The sequence below is a fragment of the Heterodontus francisci genome, chromosome 32 (genome assembly GCF_036365525.1).
Source record: "Heterodontus francisci isolate sHetFra1 chromosome 32, sHetFra1.hap1, whole genome shotgun sequence".
NCBI lineage: Eukaryota > Metazoa > Chordata > Chondrichthyes > Heterodontiformes > Heterodontidae > Heterodontus > Heterodontus francisci.
The window spans coordinates 15,477,268-15,499,194 of NC_090402.1; the positions used below are offsets into that span (position 1 = coordinate 15,477,268).

General features: G+C 38.5%; 1 protein-coding gene across 4 annotated transcripts in view; it reads right to left on the reverse strand.

Annotated features, from left to right (window-relative positions):
- The window catches only part of LOC137347661 (rap guanine nucleotide exchange factor 1-like), a 196,543-nt gene that overhangs the window by 40,442 nt on the left and 134,174 nt on the right, over window positions 1-21,927 (reverse strand). The window contains exons 11-15 of one of the 4 annotated variants that reach the window (XM_068012322.1): window positions 12,015-12,269; window positions 5,726-5,818; window positions 3,557-3,580; window positions 3,178-3,272; window positions 471-579 (exon numbers count right to left, since the gene is read on the reverse strand). In XM_068012322.1, coding sequence (XP_067868423.1) covers window positions 471-579; window positions 3,178-3,272; window positions 3,557-3,580; window positions 5,726-5,818; window positions 12,015-12,269 — 576 coding nt within the window. The remainder of the gene's footprint in view (window positions 1-470; window positions 580-3,177; window positions 3,273-3,556; window positions 3,581-5,725; window positions 5,819-12,014; window positions 12,270-21,927) is intronic. The other 3 variants (XM_068012319.1, XM_068012320.1, XM_068012321.1) reach the window with 3 other exon arrangements.

Genomic DNA, 21,927 nt, shown 5'->3' on the forward strand with positions numbered 1-21,927 from the left:
TCCTTGTCCATGTTGCAGCACTATATAAATGAAGTAGTTATTTTGTTGTAACTAAATCCCTGATCTTGAAATTCTCACCATCAGCAGCTCCCAAAATTATAATGGTTAAGATGGAAAATTTTGGTACAGTGTCCTTTGAACAACTCAGCTGTTATGGTCTAAAGAAACAGTGATTTTGCAAAGCTAGAGCATTCCACACATTATATCATCAAGTACCACAGCAGACGTCAGGCAAGCGGGAAGTAACAATTCTGAAAATTGCTAAGTTTATTGTTTTTACATTAACACATTGACTACTAGCTTTTTACCCAACAGATAATGTTATTGCTATTTCACAGGAAACAAAGGATCAATTCCTTTGCAGATAAACATTGCTCAGCTGGTAGTGTGGCACTAAAGGAATGAAAGATCAAATTAGTCCACAACCAGTGCATCAATCTATATAAATTCTCTGCTAAAGGATGCATTACCTCCTGTTTGAGTGTTAGCCTAGCCACAATCTCTTCATGATCTATGAGTGACAATTCATCCGTTACATTGTTTTGATCCAAATCTGGCGAATTCGGTGTTTCTGCTCGCCTAGAAAAGACAAGACAGTACAGAAATGAACAGATATATTAGACACAATTAGTTCATGCAGCACTGAAATGAGTATGGAAACTGCATATCTCAAACATAACTATAACGTACAAAACAAGAAAATTCTGAAGGGAATGGAGCTTTAATCATTGAATTTTTGATATTTTCCGATTACATGCCATTTTCAAATAGTAGTAGTGTGCAACAGTTTGTAGTTTAAGTGGGTGAAAACAAATCAGTTGATTAGCTGTTCCCAAGTAATGCACAGTATTGAATGTAACTGAAGAATGGACTACTCTAGGGTTTTAAGTTTTCAATTACAAAGAAGGAAAAATGGGCTAACAGTATGGTTTCATTCCAATTTTCGAAAACTGTATCTTAAATATTATCCCAACTTATCATCCTCCCAATTCATAACTTTCTGCTCTGTTGAACTTTGTCGATTTTCCCCCTCAAAAAGCCCCATCCTCAACTACTGGCTGCCCCAACTCCTAATTCATATCCAAGATCTCTGAATGGGCCCTTGCCTCGCAACTCTCTTAGAACTCAGTTTCAATCAGACTTCTAGCCGATCAGCAGCACCAAGACAGCAGCGGTCAAATTCGCTAATGCAAATTCTTGTGACTGCAACATTATTCCACCTTGCCCATTTTGCAATATTCAATGCAGACGATCACACCATCCTCTGCCATCAGCTCTTTCCTGGGGTCGATCTTCATTACACTTCTCTTGTATGGCTTCCTTCCTATCTGTCTAAATGCAGCCACTGCAAGTCAGGTATAGGCTTTTTCTCCTGCCCATGTGATTACCTACTGTGTACCCCAAGAATCCATCCTCAGCCTCCTTTTTTTCCATTTACATGTTATCTCTCAACATCATCCAAAAATAGTTTTCAGTTGTATCTTGATGACACTCAGCTACAGCTCAGTAACATTGACTACCTTAAAAGAGCAAAATAATGTGGATGCTGGAACTCAGAGAACAAAAAGTACCAGAAATACTCAGCAGGTCTGGCAGCATCTGTATAGAGAGAAACAGAGTTACCATTTCAGGTCTGTGACCCTTCATCAGCTGATGAAGGGTCACAGACCTGAAACAGTAACCGTTTCTCTCTACACAGATGCTGCCAGACCTGCTGAGTATTTCCAGCATTTTCTGTTCTCAACTCTGACGACCTGTCTGGCATCAAGTTGTGGTTGAGCCAGAATCTCAGTTGAATACTAGGGAGACTGAAGTCTCAGTTGGATTCCACCAAAACCTCTATCTTTCCTGCTGTCTCAGAACCTGTAGGTGCAGTCAGGGCCTATCAGACAGTATGTAACCTTGCTTGATCTGAAGCAGAAATGCAAAAGGGCAAGACCTCTTACTTTAACTTTTGCCTTTCACCCCTACCTTACTCCCACTGCAGCTGAAATCCTAATCCATACTAGTGTCATCTCTAGACTTGATCTTTTACAACAACCATCTCACCCACTGCACCAACTTCTCAATCTCCATGAACTCCAACTGGGCCAAAATTAGTGTCTGTACTCCCTTGTCCCGCACCGTCTCACCTAATTATCACTCCAATATGTGCCCACTTATATTAGATGCATGTCTCCCACCGCCCCCCCCCCCCCAAAAATATATTAATTTCAAATCTTCAGCTACAAGTCTGTGGCCTTGCCCACCTATATAACCATCCCACCCTTTGACACCATCCTGGCCCATCGTTCCTCCACTCTGGCCTCCTGAGTCCATCTATTCTACTGTCGGTGTAGAGCATTCAGCTGTCTAAACCCTACTCTCCTTACCTTCAAACACCTTCTCAAAGACTACTTATTTGACCACTGTTTGGGTCATATCTCTCAACTCTCCCATTTATGTTCTGTACCCATTTTTACCCTTGTATAAAACCCACTGGGATATTGTTTCTCTACTTTTAATAGTGCTTTTTAATGCATGCTTGCTTTTGTTGAATGCAGTCTATTTCACAAGTCACAAATAATATCAGACAACATCAAGCTGACTTCCTTGTTGCACTGAACCTTAAAACCAATGTGAAGCAAACACTTTTTTTTTTAAAATCGCTGCAGGAAATATAATAGAAAGGTTTTGTAGCTTTAGGATTATGAAGCAGATTACAATTGTCTTAATGTAGTTTGCATCTGAATAAATCCCAAACTTTATGTTGCTGCCATAGTCCCAAAGGCATTTCTCCCACTCGAGAGAGAGACACACAGCTGGCGATGTATAGCTTGAGGGTCACCACTCCACAAGCTTGGGGCAAGGTGAGGAGGCAGGACTCCATGAACTACCAGAACCAGTACAGGGATTGAACCCGCGCTGTTGGTGGCTATTTGCATCTCACACTAGCCATCTAGCCAACCGAGCTAACTGACCCCCAAACTTAATGAAAGCACCTTTTACTCATATAAAAATCAAGCAAAAAACCTTTATATATACCAATTACAGTATTAGGAAAAAATGCATTTTATATGCACTAATGATAAGCACACATAAGCCAACTGTGGGTTATTACAACCCAGAATAAATTTGATATCAAGGGTTTTTTCAATCCAGAGAAAGAGGGGTACAGGTTTTTGTCTACAGTCCCACCTGTCATCTCTAACTTGGCTTTCCTTTTCATTAGTTGCTGAATTCGGAGAGTTATTGTGATTGATTTCTTGTTCATTCGGAGACCCTACAGGCTCCTGGAGAGAAACAAACTATGTTAAGCAATGTAAAAAAAAACACACACTAGGAATTCAACTTGGCTAACAAACAAGCAACACACGTTTGATTGAACTTAGATACTGAGTCCCAATTGGTACAGCTATTATGTTATTCAATGCATTAATAGAGATCCCATAATAATTACAGCCATTCCCAAGCATTATCTACTATTAACGATCATATTGTCCAAAAACATGTTAAGATACTTGGTACAATTGAGCCACTGCATTTTAGGTCAAAAGTTAAAGATGGAATCACTTACAGCATCAGCACACATCGGTATTTCCTGAATAGCCAGAAAGAAAGAATAAAAAAAAAGGTCGATAACTATCTAACACTGGGTTTCTTTTTCCCAGGAAAGATGAACCTTTTAAGTACTTAATATCAGTTGACTACTGTATGATGTATAAAAAGTGATGTTCTGCAAATATCCAATATTCCAAAGTAGAGAAACGTATAGAACCAAAGAATGCTCCAGTCTAAAAGTACGCAAAATAACATACTGTGATCTTGTTACAGTCGCTGTCAAGACCCTCCTGCAACAAACAGGATTATCACTAAATAGGAAACATGTTTGTAAATCTGTAGGAATTTGTTCAATTCGGACTATTCCATGGCTCTTTAATTTTAAAGAAAAACTATCAGAAATAAGCAGAAAATCACTTTTGGAAAATGTTACAGGCAGCATTTGCTTATATTTTGAGTGGCAAGAGATATTTAGTACCCAAAACAGATTTAAAAAGTTGTAGTATAGGAGTAGCAGCTAATTGCTGGGCATTATAAAATAGGCAACTCAGAAGTGTAGAGGATAATGCACTCACTTAACTTTTGTGGCAGCAAATTTTATTAGTGTTGCCAGAACGGTGGCAAATTCTCCAAACTGGAATTGGTGCTGTACCCTCAAACTGTAAAGTGAGCATTTTATCCACTATTACAGCAGGGTGGTCAATTAGGACATATATTTTCATAAGGCAAAAGAATTAAAATTGATTAGTTTGCCATAGAGCTTTCATAGTTAGAACAGACCCTGGTCAACCCAATCACTTGTCAACTCAAATTAACTGGGTAATTTAAGCCTCCAATCTGTACGAGTATTCGGTGCATATCATTAAAGGTAAGTAGTGCACACTACAGAAGAAACAGTGATGGGCATAATTGTGGTTATATTTTCATGTACGAGAAAAATGTTTATAACTAATTATTCATTTGATGTAACTAATCAACAGTTAGGTACACACTTACTATTCTTGAAAGCCCTATATTTCCATTATATTCTCATGCAGAAAGGCTGTAGTAGAAAGCCAATCAATCCATTTTCATTACTGCAGCCATGAGAGAAAGCAGTCCAATGGCCAATCGCCCTTCTCCATGCAAGCAGTTATACATGTAGCAGTATGGGGCATGTTAAAGGTGCATGTTTTATAAGAAGCTACAAAGCTACACCACCAAGAACCAACAACCACAGACATCTCAACAACGTGTTAGATCAATGACTGGAATACCAAAAAGCAATTCTGTACACACAGCTGAATCAGCTGCAGAAATAGTGTCCCATAGCTCCCTGTACTGTGAACATGATCTATTCCCTGCTGTAAATGTCGTAAGTGATGCAATATGATTGATGACTTTCCTGTAAAAAGATATTGGGTACTGATTGGAATTGTGTACTTGCTGCTCCATCTTAATTGGACCATCGCATTGCAGGTGAAGGAATGAACAGAGCAGTGTCACCCTTCGCTTGTGTGCGCCGCAAACACAAAACTGGATGCAACAAAGCCAGGCTAGATGTCGAGACAGCGCTATGTCATTGTGGCTGCTGTAAGCCCACTGCAATTTTTGTTGGACCCGGAAGCATGAAGTTGAGTGAAGCTATGAAATCCTAGCTGTGATTGCGTGAAGTGTTACAGTGCACTACATTCCTCGATATTGCGATAATGCTTCAGGTGTTGTAGACTACTGTTGGAAAAGTGGATAAAATGCTCACTTTACAGTTTGAGGGTACAACATCAATTATTTGCATCTACAATGCACTGCTACCTTCAAGGAAACCACACTAGATATTTTACAAAATCTCACCTATCAATTAGCCCGTGTTTTGTTTCAATGCCAACTGTTCATGGTAGAAATTGCCAATTCCATCTTAAATTAAGTTAAACCTTATGTGGCAAATAAAGCAATTCTTCCAGACTGTAGTGGTATTTCGAATCTTCCACCTACATTGTACTTGCCAGACAAATGTTACGTGACATCCTACCATCTAAGCAGGTCAAAACAAAAAAGGTACTGGGTGGGTGGTTGGGGTGTTAATTTTATTAATGATGAGTTTCACAGCACAATGATATGAGCAGCACAAAAAAAAGATGAACATTTCCAGCATGCTTTCCTCTGCAGCCAAGCAGCAATTACTCTACATGCTTGTGAAGCTACTTACTGCTTCTGGGTGAGAGACGTCTCCATTGGTTTGGTTGGACGAATACAGATTGACGTATTCACCCTCACCAGCATCCTCACTATTGCTCTCGCTCTACAGGAGACAAGACCATAAGGTCTCAAGATACTCACTCCTATTTCTGTGCACAATGGTTTCCAAACGCAAGACCATAATCAATACATTAACAAACCGAATTACTCAAACTTGGATCTTCAGTCCAGTCTCCCAGGTTTATTCGCTTACTATTTATTCTGAATGATACTTGAGGTGCTCTGCTGCAGAGTTTTGTTTTCCATCCACCCACATATTTATCATGGTTCCAGTGATGTGCAGCTTACTTCACTTGGGAGCGCCAGACAGCCCAAGCAAGGGCCTTCACTCGGGCACCAGCCAATTATGATCTATGCAAAACCCATAAGTCTGCAACAGAGATACACCAGTAACGTCTTTTTTCCTTCACCCCAGCTCACAGGTGGCACATATTTAACAATGAGGAGCCACTCTACAAGACCACAAAGACTGGATTCACTCTCACATACCTGTAATTAGAGTTCTGATGAATGGCCTCCACCAAAATGTTGGCCTACTTTTTTCAAGATGAAGAACCTGCTATGCATTTCTAATTATTTGTTTCATCAGATTTCGAATATTTGAAGTTATTTGTCCAGATTTTTTTGAATGCTTATTTTCCACATTCATTATTTCACAAAAAAAGTATAAACTAAATGAAGAAAGCCTCATGGACACTAAAGTTAGAAGTTTCAACACAAAACTAGGGATACCAAATATCTGACATGACTTTTTTTTTTTTAGGTCCAACTGATTTGTGGTACATTTCTCACCAAATCCATATCCAAAAATGAGTTATGAATCTGAAGTCTGGGGGAAAACTGTCTTTTCATAATCAATCAATAAATTAATTTTCAATTATTTATAGCACCCTGTAACTTCACGGAACAGTGTTTGGAGGTCTCTCACTGCTGTTTCAATATAGAGTAAAACACTCTTGCTTCCGCTCATTCTGTAAATATCACATGCAACAAAATGTAAGTCACTCAAATACTCTGCTATCGATAGTGAACTCAGTGAATTAAACATTACAGTGTGCGCAGAGGTGAACCTTGGCTACAGGCCAGCCTTAGGGTCACGAGATGATGTGACTAGGATAAAAGCCGTTGGCCATTAAAGCAGCTGTTCATCAACATTATTATAGAAACAAAGTGTGCAGCTGAATCACTGAGCAAAGCTGCCTATATTTGAGATAGAACTTTTGAACCAGGTTATTCACCAGTCCATGGGATCAATCACAATCCCTTTGCCACCATTTTGTTGTTTCTCTATCTGGCCGCTGTCTTATAAAAATGTTAACTAAGCTTAAAAGCAGACTGGTATACGTAAGTAAATGTTAATTTTTTTTGTTCTACATACTTTGCACAAAATGTATACAATCTTGAAAATCAATCTAGGATATTACTCTAAATAGAAATTAAATGGTGGTATGAGGATCAACTCAACAAAAATTCAAGTAAACGAATATGGTGATATAATGAGTTACAATGTAAAATATTCACTTATAACATGGATCAGCTCTTAGTGGGGTTAGGACTGCATGTTTGAAAAGCAGACCTATTTATAGAAGTAATCTACAAGAGGCAGAGCTTCAGGCAACAAGTTAATGGAATTGTTTCCACAGAATTACAGGTCAGCAACGATCGGATGGGTGAACAGCCAGTCATGTGCAATTAATAGATGTGAAAGATAGGCAAGGACAAACATTCAAGTTTCTAAAAAGTGTGCAAAATTGAATAATTAGGATTTCCACTTTTCACGTTTAACTGATGCATCAAACCTAAGGAATCTGCTGTTGAATGTTGAACATTAGAAAAACACCCAAAATATTAACTGAAATCGCCTGTTATTAACTCAGTGCAATGATAAAATTCCACCTCTGTGATTGCAACTGGAAATTTGTGACCAAGGGATTCAGTATGCCTGTAATTCCTTTCCTATACGAATCTCGCATACTACTTGACACCTACTTTGACCAAATTAAAACAATGAATTTGGTGAAACCAAATAAAAAGCTAAACAATAAACCTCAAACCCACACAAAAACAAAAAAAATTAGAATCAGCAATATTCTTAGAAAGAGGAAAAAACTAAGCTTGACTAGAGTTCCACAAACTACAGGTTAATTTGAGATTAGATTTGAGCGTTCATCTAGTTGAGACAATATTTGAGCAGTGATTGATTTATTTTCTTAAAAAGGGACTCACTTTTGGAGTCTGTGGTGATACCCCTGATTTTAAATCCACAAATGAACTAGTTCCTTTGTACAATAAATTTATTCCTGAATTATATTTCTGTACCATGGTTGTCCAGAATATTTACTGAACTTTCCTTAAAAGGATACCTTTCTGCAATACAACAGTCTCAGTATCTACATTCGCATTACAACTTAACCTGGCAATAGCTATATTAAAAAATAAAACGGCCAACTAACTGAATAATAAAAATCCAATATAAACAAGAAAGTGCAGGAAATACTCAGCAGGTCTGGCAGCATCTGTGAAAAGAGAAGCAGAGTTAACGTTTCGGGTCAGTGACCCTTCTTCGTAATAAAAATCCAACCCTGCTTATTGAGGATTACTGCTTACCAAAGCTATTGACAAAACAAAATTATTGCCTGCAAGTCATTTAACCAAATAGTGCCCTAATGTTTGTCATGTCAAATAACTAATTACACTGATGCAGGCAGTGCAGTACTCGGGTATTTTTGAGCTAACTGGAGTTATACTGCCCAGTTGTACAACTCGAATTGGCAAACTCATGTGTGAAACTTTACCCAGCAGCCTCTGGTGAAAATCTCAATGCAAGAGAAGAATCCGCAGGACCATCAGCCCTCTCCGAGCACCAGAGATGTAACAAAAATACTGTAAGTACTTTCTAAATAGGTTTAAATATGAAAAGTTGGTTGAACAGCAGCTATGTTCATAGTGAGAAACTACTACTTCCAAGTGGTCTTACTACCAACAATTTCCCAGATAACAGCATTAAGCTCCATGTTTTACTGAATGTTTGAGTCAAATTTACTCCTCTTAATTCAAAATTGCTTAATTCAAATTATCTGATAATACTTTAAACCACTAAATTCCCACTGTTATTTACATTGTTTAATTCAAATTATTGAATAATTTGATTTTTTTTAAGCACATAAAAAGCTCAGTGGACTGTAGTCCAAAATAGAAACCTGCTACACTACCTGAACTCGACGGGACCTGACGGCATGTTTCGGGTTCGGGTCGGGCCCATCTTCAGGGTACGGCTTTTGGGCTCGGATCGGGTCAGGCCGGACACACATGGTAAGTGCTCTGCTGGTAAGTATCAAAATTTAAAAACTTACCCGAGTCTGCACAGTGAGAGAGTGACATCACTATGACGTCATTGCGCATGCGCTGCAGCTTCATGGAGCTTCTCAATCGGAAAGTAAAGAGATGGTTGGGTCGGGCTCGGGGCAAAATCGGAGGGACTTGGGCCGGGTCGGGCTCGGGTCCACTGTGGTTCGGGTTCTTTTTTCCCAACCTGAGCAGGCCTCTAGTCCAAAAGAGTTTATAATAGTTAATATTTTGAATTTTTCTTGGGGGCAAATAATTTTTTTACTTTCAGCTTTATAGTTTGGGTCAAGACAAAGGCTTTCACTATGATGGATTGAAGGTTTCAACAAAAACTAAAGGCAAGATTCCCATCATTTACAGACTAAGCTCAGATCGGCATGTTTGGTAATGCAATTTCTCATTGAAAAGATGGAAAATAAAGCAAACACAGACGGGGGGAGAAAAGAATTGGATAGTGCATTGTCCTGTTTTGGAGACCTGGATTCAAAGCCATCCCAGACAAACGGGACAAATGCCCCTTTCAGTGACAGTTATAGGTTCATTTCGGAGGAGGCGGCCATTTTGTCCATCAAGTCCATGCTGGTGTTACTTCAACTTGAGCAATCCATTTAAAGCCCATTGCCTTGCATCTTTTTCAAATATATATCCAATTTCCTTTTAAATTGACATACTATTTGCCTCTATAGCCATTGCAGTGAAGCATTCTATACTTAAAAACCCCATTGAAAAAATTCTAACTTCACCCTTGTTCTACCCATATTCTCAAGCCTACATGCCCATGTTACAGATTTGCTAGAGTGGAAACAATATTTCATTGTCTATGCTTAAAAATGTTTGCAACTTTGAAAACCTCTATTACATCCTATAACATTCACTATCCAACTGAGAAAAGCCATAATTTAAGTCCTTATCATCTCATAGTTCCTGGCATCATAGTAGCAAATCTTTGCAACACCCATCCCATGGCTCCCATAAATAGTCTTCCCATTCGTGAGATGCCCAGAACTACAGACCAAACTAAAACTGTGGTCTAACCAACAGCTGGTACAAATTCACAAATATTTCCTTCCTTTGATTATATATAAATATATTCATATATTTACACTTCTCTACATTGAACTGCTTTTGTCACATGTTGTCCCACTTCGTTAACCTTTCCATGTCCTCCTTCAATTTTTTAAATTCATTCTTAGGATGTAACATTGATTTGTCATCCCTAGTAGTGGTTTAATACGACTGAGCAGTTTGTGAGGCCACTTGTTATGATAATCCTTTAGAAAATTCTGGCTCGACCTCAAATAGAGTATTGTGTACTGCACTTTCAAAAGGATGTGAAGGCTTTAGAGAGGGTGCAGAAAAAATTTACCAGAATGGTTCTAGGGATGAGGGACTTCAGTTACATGGATAGATTGGAGAAGCTGGGGTTGTTCACGATAGAGAAGATTGAAAGGAGATTTGATAAGTGTTCAAAATCATGAGGGGGCTAGACTGAGTAGAGAGAGAGAGAAACTGTTCTCACTGGCAGAAACATTGAGAACCAGCGAATGCCGATTTAAGGTGATTGGCAAAAGAATCAATGCAACATGAGGAAAAACATTTTGTTTTAATAAACACAGCACATGATTAGGATCTGGAATGCATGTGTGGTGGAGGCAGATACAATCGGGGCTTTCAAAAGGGAATTGGATAAACATCTGAGGAGAACAAATGTGCAGGGTGAAGGGGAAAGGGCAGGGACTTGCAGAGTTGCTCTTGCAGAGAGTGAGCATGAACATTACAGGCCAAATAGCCTCATTCTGTGCTGTTCGATGATTCGAAGTAGGACAGGATTCATGCATAGGCAAGACGAGTAAGGAAGGCGCGTTTCCTTCCCACAAGGACGTTGGTGAACCAGTTGTTTCTTCCTCATAGTATGCCATGCTCCAAATATGGTGACACCAGCAAACCAATATCATTTCGCTTATACTCATGTTTGAATAATATAAATAGAAATCTAGAGGTCTCAACACAGATCCATGGGACAAACTTCAACCATACCCTGCCAACTTGGAGTTTTATAGCCAAGACAATTTAGTTCACAACCTTACAACAGCTGAAGCCACATTTCTGTCAAGGTTACAACATCACCCTCCATCCTAATTGGTGCCTCTAGTTCCTTGTCTTTATTTCTAATAGTTTTCACATATAAACATTGCAACCCTGACCCACTCATTCCTCAGTACTTTTTCTATTTCTCCTTTAAGCTCTTCCTCTCACTCTACAGGTCACTCCATACCCCCTTAAGCTCTCACTTTTTTGCCCCTTCATTATATCTATTCTTAAACATTCCCACAAACATATAAGGCAAAACTCTCAAAGTTTGGGACTCAGTTCAGTTCATGAGTGTGGGCCTATATCACATCTGGGCAACTTTAAAGTTTTACAACCCAAACATGGTTGGTGCACAAAGTGAGGATACACTATGCTTGAAGGTTACAGCTGGTAACGAGGATATAGAATTTAAATCTGTCTGGCTTATACTTTATCCTATGCGATTCCTCAAGTGCTTCCACAGAAAGGAACGTGAAACATTTTTAAAGAATCCAAATTACCAACACTGAAGTCGCTCTTTTTCTACTTTCTTACCAGTAGACCATTTGCTTTGAAATTTTGAGTGACATCTTGCAAACATTTTTTAAAAACTTTTCCATCTGAAGCAGAAGATTTTCCTTTAAATAGACAGCATACAAATGGACATTGTATATTTAAAGCAAGCTTAATTGGTTGTAAGTGGGCAGAGGGAGCATAAGTTAAAAGACATCAATTGAATTCCCGAGCCCAATCACAGTTTTAGGAGAGTTTTATTAAGAATGCAGGATTTGTAAAGCACTAAAGCATTCATAAGTGGTTCTCACCGAAGAAGTTTGAAGAGAGGTGGAAAAAGCAGATTCAGGAGGGAGGCAGACAGGAACAGGCTTTGCATTGTCATGAGAGCAGTCCAGCAGTTCCGTAGCTTTCACTATGCCAGCCGAGCCCGGTAAAGTTAAATCGGAGCTCCTCGATTGGTGTACAGCTGGAAAGTGGGAGGAGATAGTGCAGAGAGAAGGAGATGCAGAGTTGTGATGGTGAGGAACAAAGTCCTGCGAGTAGGACCTAAAAACCGACTTGAACTGAGAAGAGAAAAAGGAGAGGTTCACATGTCAAATATAAAAATCAGACAATCCCACAGTATAGTAACTTAAAAATAATTTCTTTTAAAGAGAATGCTCCCTTCTCCCATGTATCAAGTCTTTCTTTTATTTCTCCTCTACAATCAATTTGATATATTTGAGCTACATTTTCCCCATTAACAGCAGCAATTTTAGACCGTGCTCTTTGTTCAAAACTTTGGTTTAAACAGAATTGAGTTGTGCGGCAAGCCGGCTGGTTTAGTTTCACCAGTGTGAAAACCATAAAGTGTTTGAAAATAACCATTTTCAGTTCAAGACCAAACATATTATTCCAATAAGACCGCTGTATATTGACAAAATTCTAAAATGTTAGTCGTTTTAAGTTTTTTTTTGATAGAAACAATTTAGAGATGGCTTTCAAACTCAGAAATTATAGATCTACAGAAAAGCTACCGGCATCCAGATTTGACAAGCTCACAAACTGCTGTAAACATTGGTAAATCGAACTGTAAAACTGACAACGTAAGTTGTAACAGTCGTAGCCCTATTAACACTACCTTAAGCTCTACCACTATTATTGAACCAGCTACAACATCTAGCTGCTGCCATGACAGCAGTGTTTCAGGTCAGTCTCAAGATCTTATTGGGTCCAATGAGGAATCAATGCAGGCTGATGAGGAAGCAGATGTCCATGCTTCACAGACCAACCACAAAATATGTAAGTAGAGAGAAATCAACCAGCCAATCACATTTTTTTATACTTTGGCTCAGCTTGAAATTGTGTGTTCCAAGTAGGACAACTTTCCCCCTGACTAATTTTTAGTTTTTAGGCACAAAAGTATGTTTGTCAATTCAATGAAATCATTGTGTTATTTATCACTAACTTCTGTGTATAGAAAGCAACAGATTACATTTCAGATCAGGTGATATTTCAGAATTAATCACAAACTGAGATTATATCAAGTTTTTGCATTGACAAGTTGGTGGATCAGCATGCATCTTCTTGTTAATCTGTTTTTGATACTTTTAGTAGTATAAAAACTTAGAATAATAATTGACTTAAGTACATAGATATTAACTGCACTCTTTAGACACTGATGGACTGGGGGCAAAATAAGCTCAGAGGAAGGTGGACTCACCCAAGACCCTGGCTGGGATGAGGGGCAGTGGAATAGGTACCATTGTCTTATTCCTTATGCAGAATTTCAGAAAATAATGAACTATGCAACATTTCCAAGTAGCCTCATGAATCTTTTGGATTGTTTCATTCTTGCATTTAGTCTCTTGAACCACATATGTTCCCACTAGATGAACACACAGTTTGGGAACTTTCCTGATGGTTCAATTAGTATATTCACTGGCATTTGATTGATTACATCTTAGTCAGTAAAGATAATATCAAGATCACCAAAGAAATGAGAGGTTGAACGTTGGATCGACCACTGCCTCATTTGCAGAGACGTCATCATTTATGTCAAACTCCTTAGAGGCCCCACGTCAAAAAAGCTTTTGGTTAAATGTGAGCAAACTCAAGTCTGTTTGCTCAAGGCACAAACTTTGCATAGCTATTAAATACCATTTTATCACTGTAAATACAGCTTCTGGTGACACAACACAGCTTTGGAAGTCATGGGCCCCAAAATCCATAAACACCAGGACTGGTTTGATGAAAATTATATAAAATGGCTACTTGATGAAAAATACCAGCTGAACTCAGCAAGTCATCCATCAAGACGACCAAGCGCATGATAATATTCATAAACAAGTCCAGACTGAATTAAGGATTGTGTGAGACATCTGTTGGAGCAAAGTTACAGATAAATTGCAGTCCTATGCTGACCAGAATCTCAAACTTTTACAATACTTTTAAACAGTATATGATCCACAATTGAGTGGCTCCACCCATTATGTGCACTAATAAAACCACTCTTCAAAATGAGATGACAATCAGATGCTGAAAAGACGATCTGACATTTCCAAAACTTTATAAAGAACTCAGCTATCAATTATGAGGCCATTGATCAGCTGTCTCAGTGTGAGATCAATGCTATCCATGTCAAGGAACCTATTTCAGGGGCTGAAAAGGTCAATTTGGACTCAAATGGGAAGGCACCTGGTTCTGATGTTATCCCAGTTCAGATTATTCTAACGCCTCAACAAATTCTGTCTTATCAAAGAATTCACTGCAGAAAATATGATATTTTGGCTGTTTCCTTTGATGCTGAAGGATGAATGGAATAAAAAAAACTAGCATGAATTTATTCAGTGAATAGCTAAACCACAGAGACCAGGATTGACCCTTGCCTGATCCTTAGTCTGTGCAGTTTGCTAATCTTGTCTGCTGTGACAGGAGGCATGGTAGAATTGGGTTCAGCAGCCCCAGGTTAGGGAAACAGCAAGACCCTAAACTATTTTCCATCCACCATACACAGACTATACTCAGACACGGATAATCTAAAATCTGGCACCAGCAATTTGTTCTCAATCTTTCTGCTTTTACGTATTAAAAATAGCATAGCTGATCTGCAGAACAGCCAGAAGACAAATGCTGAAATTTTAAAGCAAAACAGAAAACTCTGTCCAACTGCACGGCACTAATCTATTGTATTTATATTGTTTAGCTGGCGGAGAATGTGCTTAGTCATTTTTTCCACACTACATGAATAATATTACAACGATGGGAGTCTGCAGATCGAATTGTTTTGTCTACCATCTAAGATACTATTTACATAGATTTGGGTTACACTGGGGCCCCAAAATATCAAAAATACTTCAGACTTTTGCCACAGTTGTCTTAAGTGTACATTTATCTACCCTTTCATAACTTGTATAGCAACTTAACTGGTATAACTGTTACAGTTTGCAAACTGAACAGTGCTTTGCAGACAAAAAAAATCTAACTTATGCAGATGGAGCATTTTTTGAACCAGAGAAATTAAATATGAAAAGATAGATTTGCATTTATGAGGTGCTTTTCATGGCCATCGGACATCTCAAAGCACATTCCAGCCAACAAAATACAATTGAAGTGTAGTCACTGTTGTAATGTAGGAAACATGACTGCCAATTTGTGCACAGCAAACTCCCACAAATAGCAATGTGATAATGACCAGATAATCTGTTTTTTAATGATGTCGATTGAGGGATAAATATTGGCAAAGGCACTGGGGAGAACTCCCCTGCTCTTCTTCAAATTAAATATGGTTATTGAATGGAGGAATTCATAAGGAAAATCAAAGTTTTGTAATTCTAGATTGGTACAGTACACATCTGTGCATAAAAAATCTGAAGTTGGAGCTCCATTTATTTATCCACAAACTTCATAACAAAGGGAATAGAGTTTCATGCTGCAGTAACAAAAATCTGTCATAATGAAATACTACTATAACTGGAAAATCCAAAAGTGTGTTAGAAAAAATCCAATGTATTTATATCTGATTCATTTACTTATCTTGGTTCGCACGATAGTGTTGCTACCCCAAGTTAAATCACTGCACAGCGACAAAATGAAATTATTGGCTAGCCGCCCACTTTCCACCCTGCGTAAACTTGAGATCATCCAAAACTCCTCTGCTCGTAGCCTAACTTGCACCAAATACTGTGCTGACCTACACTGGCTCCTGGTCTGGCAATGCTCATCCCGGTTTGCAAATTCCTCCATGGTCCCACCCCTCCCCATCACTGTAATCTCCTCCAGCCCTAAAGATCTCCCAGATCCTCAACTCTGGTCTCTGGCACTTTCCTAATTTTCTTTGTACCATCACTGGCTGCCATGCCTTCAGCTGCCTAGGCCCTAAACTCTGGAATTTCTTCCCTAACTATCTCTATCGCTCTCTCTTCCTTTAAGATGCTCTTTAAAATCAACCACTTCCTGCCCTAATATCTTATGTGGCTCAGTGTCAAATTTTGTTCGATATCATTGGCCCAGTGAAACACCTTGGAACATTTTACTACATTACTACAGTGCTATATAAATACAAGTTGCTGTTGAACTTGATGTCCCCCTGCATGATACTTATCAACCACAGATGTGCAAATGAATATGAAAGCTTTTTTTGGGGAGGGCAGGTTTAGAAGGGTGAATCATTACTGGTACAATTTTGAAACAGTGATCATTAGATACCATTAAAAGTGATTTGAGTGTAGAAATATTTCACATCAATGAATGATAACAATTAAGCCATACTGAATTAAAGGTCTATGTAATTAGCTTAAGAATAATAGTGACGACTATCCAAGTAAAACTTCCAATTGAGAATTTGCACAGCATTCAGTGTAACTATATTCCAACCTTGTTGCCATAAAAGATTCGAATCTGGTCTGGAACAAGCATATAGCAGATATTACAGGAAGTTTAGGGATGCCAATTAATGTCCATTGCAGGTGCTGAACCCAGACTGGCTGGAAAAATATGACAATTTGATGCAAATGTCAGGTCATGATACCAGTATGAACGCCATTGATTCAAGAATCTGAAGCTTTTTGCTCTGTCACAGTGCAAGCTTACAACAAAGTTGGGTGCCCCCCTGCTCCCCAAAGTGGGAGATTAATAACCTCTCAATATGGTCCACAGGGGCTGAAAGTCACCAACAACCTCTTGCAGCAATAGTGACGTACAATTTATTTAAAAGGGAACACCCCATAAGTTTGCAACTTGATTTGCAGAGCACTGGATTATCCAAAATTCAGTGGCTTCAATATATTCAGTATTTTTGTGTTTTTGTTGATTAGCATATTTTAACTAATTTAAAAAATTAGCTTTATATTTATAACAATTTAAATCAAATCATAAAAAATGACATCGATACCATAGCTTGCACTGCAGTTTTATTCCATGTTATGTAAAAGGAAATGTGTATGATTTGAAATTGGCAAAGGATTTTCAGGACTCTTGAATTACTAATTCCAAACAGCACCAGAACCAGTATCCTTATGATATTTAAATTCCCTCACGTGCTGAAAAACTTGCATTGCAAACAAACTGCAGCTATATTTCAGTTTCAATGTACAGCTTTTCGCCTGTGTATACTTTCCTCCACCTGCCCTGAATTTGGTCTGCAATAGTATTTTCAGAACAGTACAAAATTCCAACAGCAGTAGGTCACTCTGCAGAAACTGCCAAAATGATAACTGAAAGAGTAAAATGAATACATAAATGCAATCGACTTACCAGTAATTTTTTTTACTCTCCTGTTTGCATTATAGTTTCCAAAATTGAATCATCTGAATGGCTTCTTTTAAATTTGATTGTGAACTTTTTTGTCCTTCTATGCTAGCCCTTTTTCTCCTAGATCTTTGAAGATGCTGTAGCCAACCAACCATTCATGCTCACCTCTTACACCACTACATGCTCGAGTGCCTCCAATCCAATTTACACCACATCCATAGCACTGAACCTCTCCTGATCAAAGACATCATCTGTGATTGTCACCATGATTCCTCACGTTGCACACCTCTAGTCTCTTCCTATTCACCTGTTATTGCCTTTATCATATCAAGAACTGATTTCAGTGCAGGTCACTCCGCGGCCTTCCGTTCACAATCTTCAGCAAATCCCAAACACCACCACTTCTATTTTCTCCCACATAGTCCGGCATGGCCATCACCCTGACACTTGCCAAGCTCCAGAGATTTCCTGTGTCCAGTGAATCAATTTAAAGATCCTCATAATAACCATCACCCTGTGCGACATTCTCTCTTCATATGCCACTATCAGAACACCTATTCACACAATTCTTGGCTACATCTTATTCACCATTCCCTCTGCGGTAAGTCACTATGCCTCTATGGTCTGAAATTCTCTCCCAAAACAACGTCATTTGCTCTCGGTGTCTTCAAAATGTCTCCTTTGTGACGGCTTGTAACAGATGATTGACAGCTCCATCTCCTCAACTGTGCAGTCATTCTCTTCCTTCCCTCCTCATTTATTTTAAGAAATTAAGTTTTATAGACCGCAGACAACATCTGTGAACTTTAAAAAAAAAAATCTGTTTGGATAATTAACCTTTCCACATTGTGGAAAAAAGATTGTAACTTTAGGTTAAATTCTCACAATGTAGTTGTTCCAAAAGTCTACAATGTGTGCTCCAATTTACAAAGTTCAGAGGTAGAGGCACTTTGTGATGCATGACTCTATGATCCAGACATATTAAATGCAAATTATGACTAAATACTAGGGATTTCGAACTAAGGGGGCTCACTAACAAATGAACAAAAAAGGGCAGAAAATCTGGGCTCTCAAACTAGTTATCTTAAAATAAGTCAGCCAGCAATCAGGTAACAGCTTAAACACAACAGGCTGTACCTACTATCTTGCTCTTGGCAAGTGTGGTCTGCGACTAATGGCGAGACAAATTAATTTGCGGTTTGTCGTACACTACATCTTGGAAGTCTTGCTCTTGCCCCAACACACTGTGTTCTCACTCCCTCTCCTCCTTTTTCTGCCCCTCCCTCCCTAAAATCTACTAAAACAAGATGCATTTTACAGGCCATTCAGCGCCTTATTACTGGTTAAGATAATCTTATTACTGCTATAATCCAAAAGAAAAAACAGCAACTATCAGAACAAATCATAACCATCAGTTAACCAAGGCAGCTCAAGCTTCTTGTACCTATTTGAAGGTACCCAGTTTTCAGAGTTTCATACTGCACTAATATTCTGTTCTGTGGAGTAAATAGGAGGCAATTCCTAACATGTAAGCTCCTAATTTGAGCTGGGGAAAGCTACTGCAGAGTTATTCTGCACCGCCTTTAATACTCAACATCTCATTTCATAAACAGCATTGAATGAGAGCTGGTGGCAATTCATTACTTATGTTTCAAAGTATTGCACAGTAGAAAAGGGAAACTGCTTTTGGGTGGGGGAGTGGGGGTGGAGGGAGGGAGGGGCAGAAAAGGGAGGAGAGGGAGTGAGAACACATTAGTGTGTTGGGGCAAGAGCAAGACTTCTAAGATGTAATGTTCCAAAAATATTACCTTTAAAAAGACTAAAACCGAACATGAAAAATTAACCTTTACAACTAAATATCATGTAAACTAGCTCCTCAATTGGCCATTTCTTTATGGGGATGCCAGACACCATAATTTGATACGAGTACACAATCCCACTTTTAAAAATGGAAATCTTATATTGGATATGGAAACAAGTTCACAGAAGCAGCGAGTTATGGCGTACTGCAAGTTCTAGGTTTACTTTTTTTTTAATATATAAAAGTACATTAATATGTAACCACTTCGAACTTGGCAAAGTACAAAAAATTACAAATAAATCAGTGATCTTTCAGTTATGAGAAGGCAAGTATTTTTAAGGAAAAAAAGTTTTTAAAAACCTACCAATTCATTGTTATTTTAGATCAAATCAAGAAACTAGAAATTAATTTACTGTGATCTATGCCCATCCCCATTACAGTTAATGACATCATGCAGATCCCAATCCAAAAAAACAAAGTGACCAGCCTTCAGTCACTTGCCTGACATGCTTGGAACAGCACTGGAATGTTTTGAATGCAATCACTTGCTGGGGCGAGAGCAGAGCATGAATCACACAAATAAAGCATGTCATTAATTATCTCTCCAACTCCATATTTGTAATCGATTCCCATGAGCCATGACACCATGAACTGTGCTCGAAGGAATCCTTTTGACGCTGGTTACCTAGGCTTCAATTACACTGGTATTTGGCATTTTTAAACTTTACTGTAGAATATTTAACTTTAGTTACTTATTCCACTGGTTTTGCTGAAGACACTTGAAAGATTCCAGTTACTGAAGCATATTTCTTTAGAATACAGGTCTGCTCCCCTATTGGGCCTGAGCACAAGTACTGCTGGTGGTGTAATATAGATTTTTTTTTTTAAAAAAGCTAATGCCCCATGTTCAGTCACTGCTCTATGCTGCTGCTTGTTTTCAGAAGAGGAGCCTAATCTGAATCTTGATCTCTATGTAAACTTAATGGTCCAATTTCTTAAAACTTTAAGAATAGTAGAGCATTTTTGGCCCAACATTGCTCTTCACAATGACCAGCTTATAAAGACCATATTTAAAATTAGTGCTCCTGAATTTTACTCAACATAGTCACAAACAATAATTTAATTTCAACCTGCATTTAATCAGCTTCAACTGCAAAAGGTTCGTGTTCACAACACTTCTGGATTAATAAGTTTTTAAAAGTTTACTGTTGAAACAGTATTGATTTGTTAATAGTGTGCAATTATTTGACTGTACACAATAAAAAATACTCACTACTGGATGAAGATTACAAGGTGACTCAGCAAGTGAAGACACCCAGGCAGTCAACACTTCACCAATTGGAAGTGATTTCCAGAAAACTAATTTTCGACCAATCAACTGGTTGAGCTGACCAGACGGTGGGGATTAAGTTTTGCGGGAGGAATACAAAAGAAAGAGTGACCAAGAGAATTCTGGAAAGAACTGTGGTGGTCATATTGTTTTAAGTGAAATGAGGGGAGATGGGAGTGAAAGCAATGGAAAATCCTGCATCACAGAAGGAAATGGCAATTCCTTAATAGATATTTTCTTGAAGCTCATGGCTGAAGTTCATAGAATAGTCACATGGAAGCAGTTTCTATTTACAGACTATGTTTAGGAAACCAGAAAATAGTCATATTTTGGATCTGGTCCACAAATGTTGCACTCCTGAAAAGGCCGTCATTAACCTCACAAAACTAACTTTTCACTGTCATGTTCGCCCGTGCCAACAGCTCATGTTGCATTAACAGTTTGTACATATGCATTACAAGGTAAAGAAACTCAAATGAAGAGGAGGGTTTAGTTGAACAATAATAAGCAATTAACTAATTTCACAAGAAATTGTATGGTTCTGGATCTCTACCAAATAGAAAAGAGAAAGATCTTGCAAATGCCATAAAAAATTATTAGCCTATGAAATATTCATTCTGCAAACTGCAAAGATGAGCAACCCATTTAAAATTATGCACATTCTGCATTGTGTTACATAATCATAGATAATGGATGGGAAAGCTTCAAGGATTTCCAACGAGTTTGACTACCAAAGACTCTCAGAAAGCAACCTTATTTGATCCAATACCTGCAATGTTTTTGTAATGTTATAAAGTTATGTTATAAAGAGTCACTTTGGCAACTTGAAATTTCAGTTGCTCACACACAAAGAATTCTGATGAAAACTCTAGCTTTGAAAGGCACGCAACCTGAACAAAGAACTAGTTATCTGTAGTAATCTGATGCAAACCCTTCCTACAATTTTAGTTGGCCTAGCTGTAATTCAGGAAGTGCAAACAGAAATTCTTGATCACAGGTTACATCACCCCAAACGAACAGCCAACATGGGATTATCAAACTGACTTTTTCTCTTCAAAAGCCCAACTATTACAGTTCAGTCTAACCTCTCCTTTTTGATTAGCTAAGGCAGATGAAAGAACACTCACAAAGAAGATCTCAAGACACAAGCTTTAGCCAGCACACTCACCGAAGATGAGGATAAGGAGTTGTGACGACTCAGAAAGGAATTGGAGACGGACATGCTGATACTGGTAGCAGTATTGGCGTCCTCAGGCAGGACAAGCACCTTCGACTGCTGAAGATAGAAAGAGGAGGAAGAGGGGTAGGAAGATGAAGCAGCAGCACAGGATACCTGCTTGAAACATCAGAGGAGAGACAG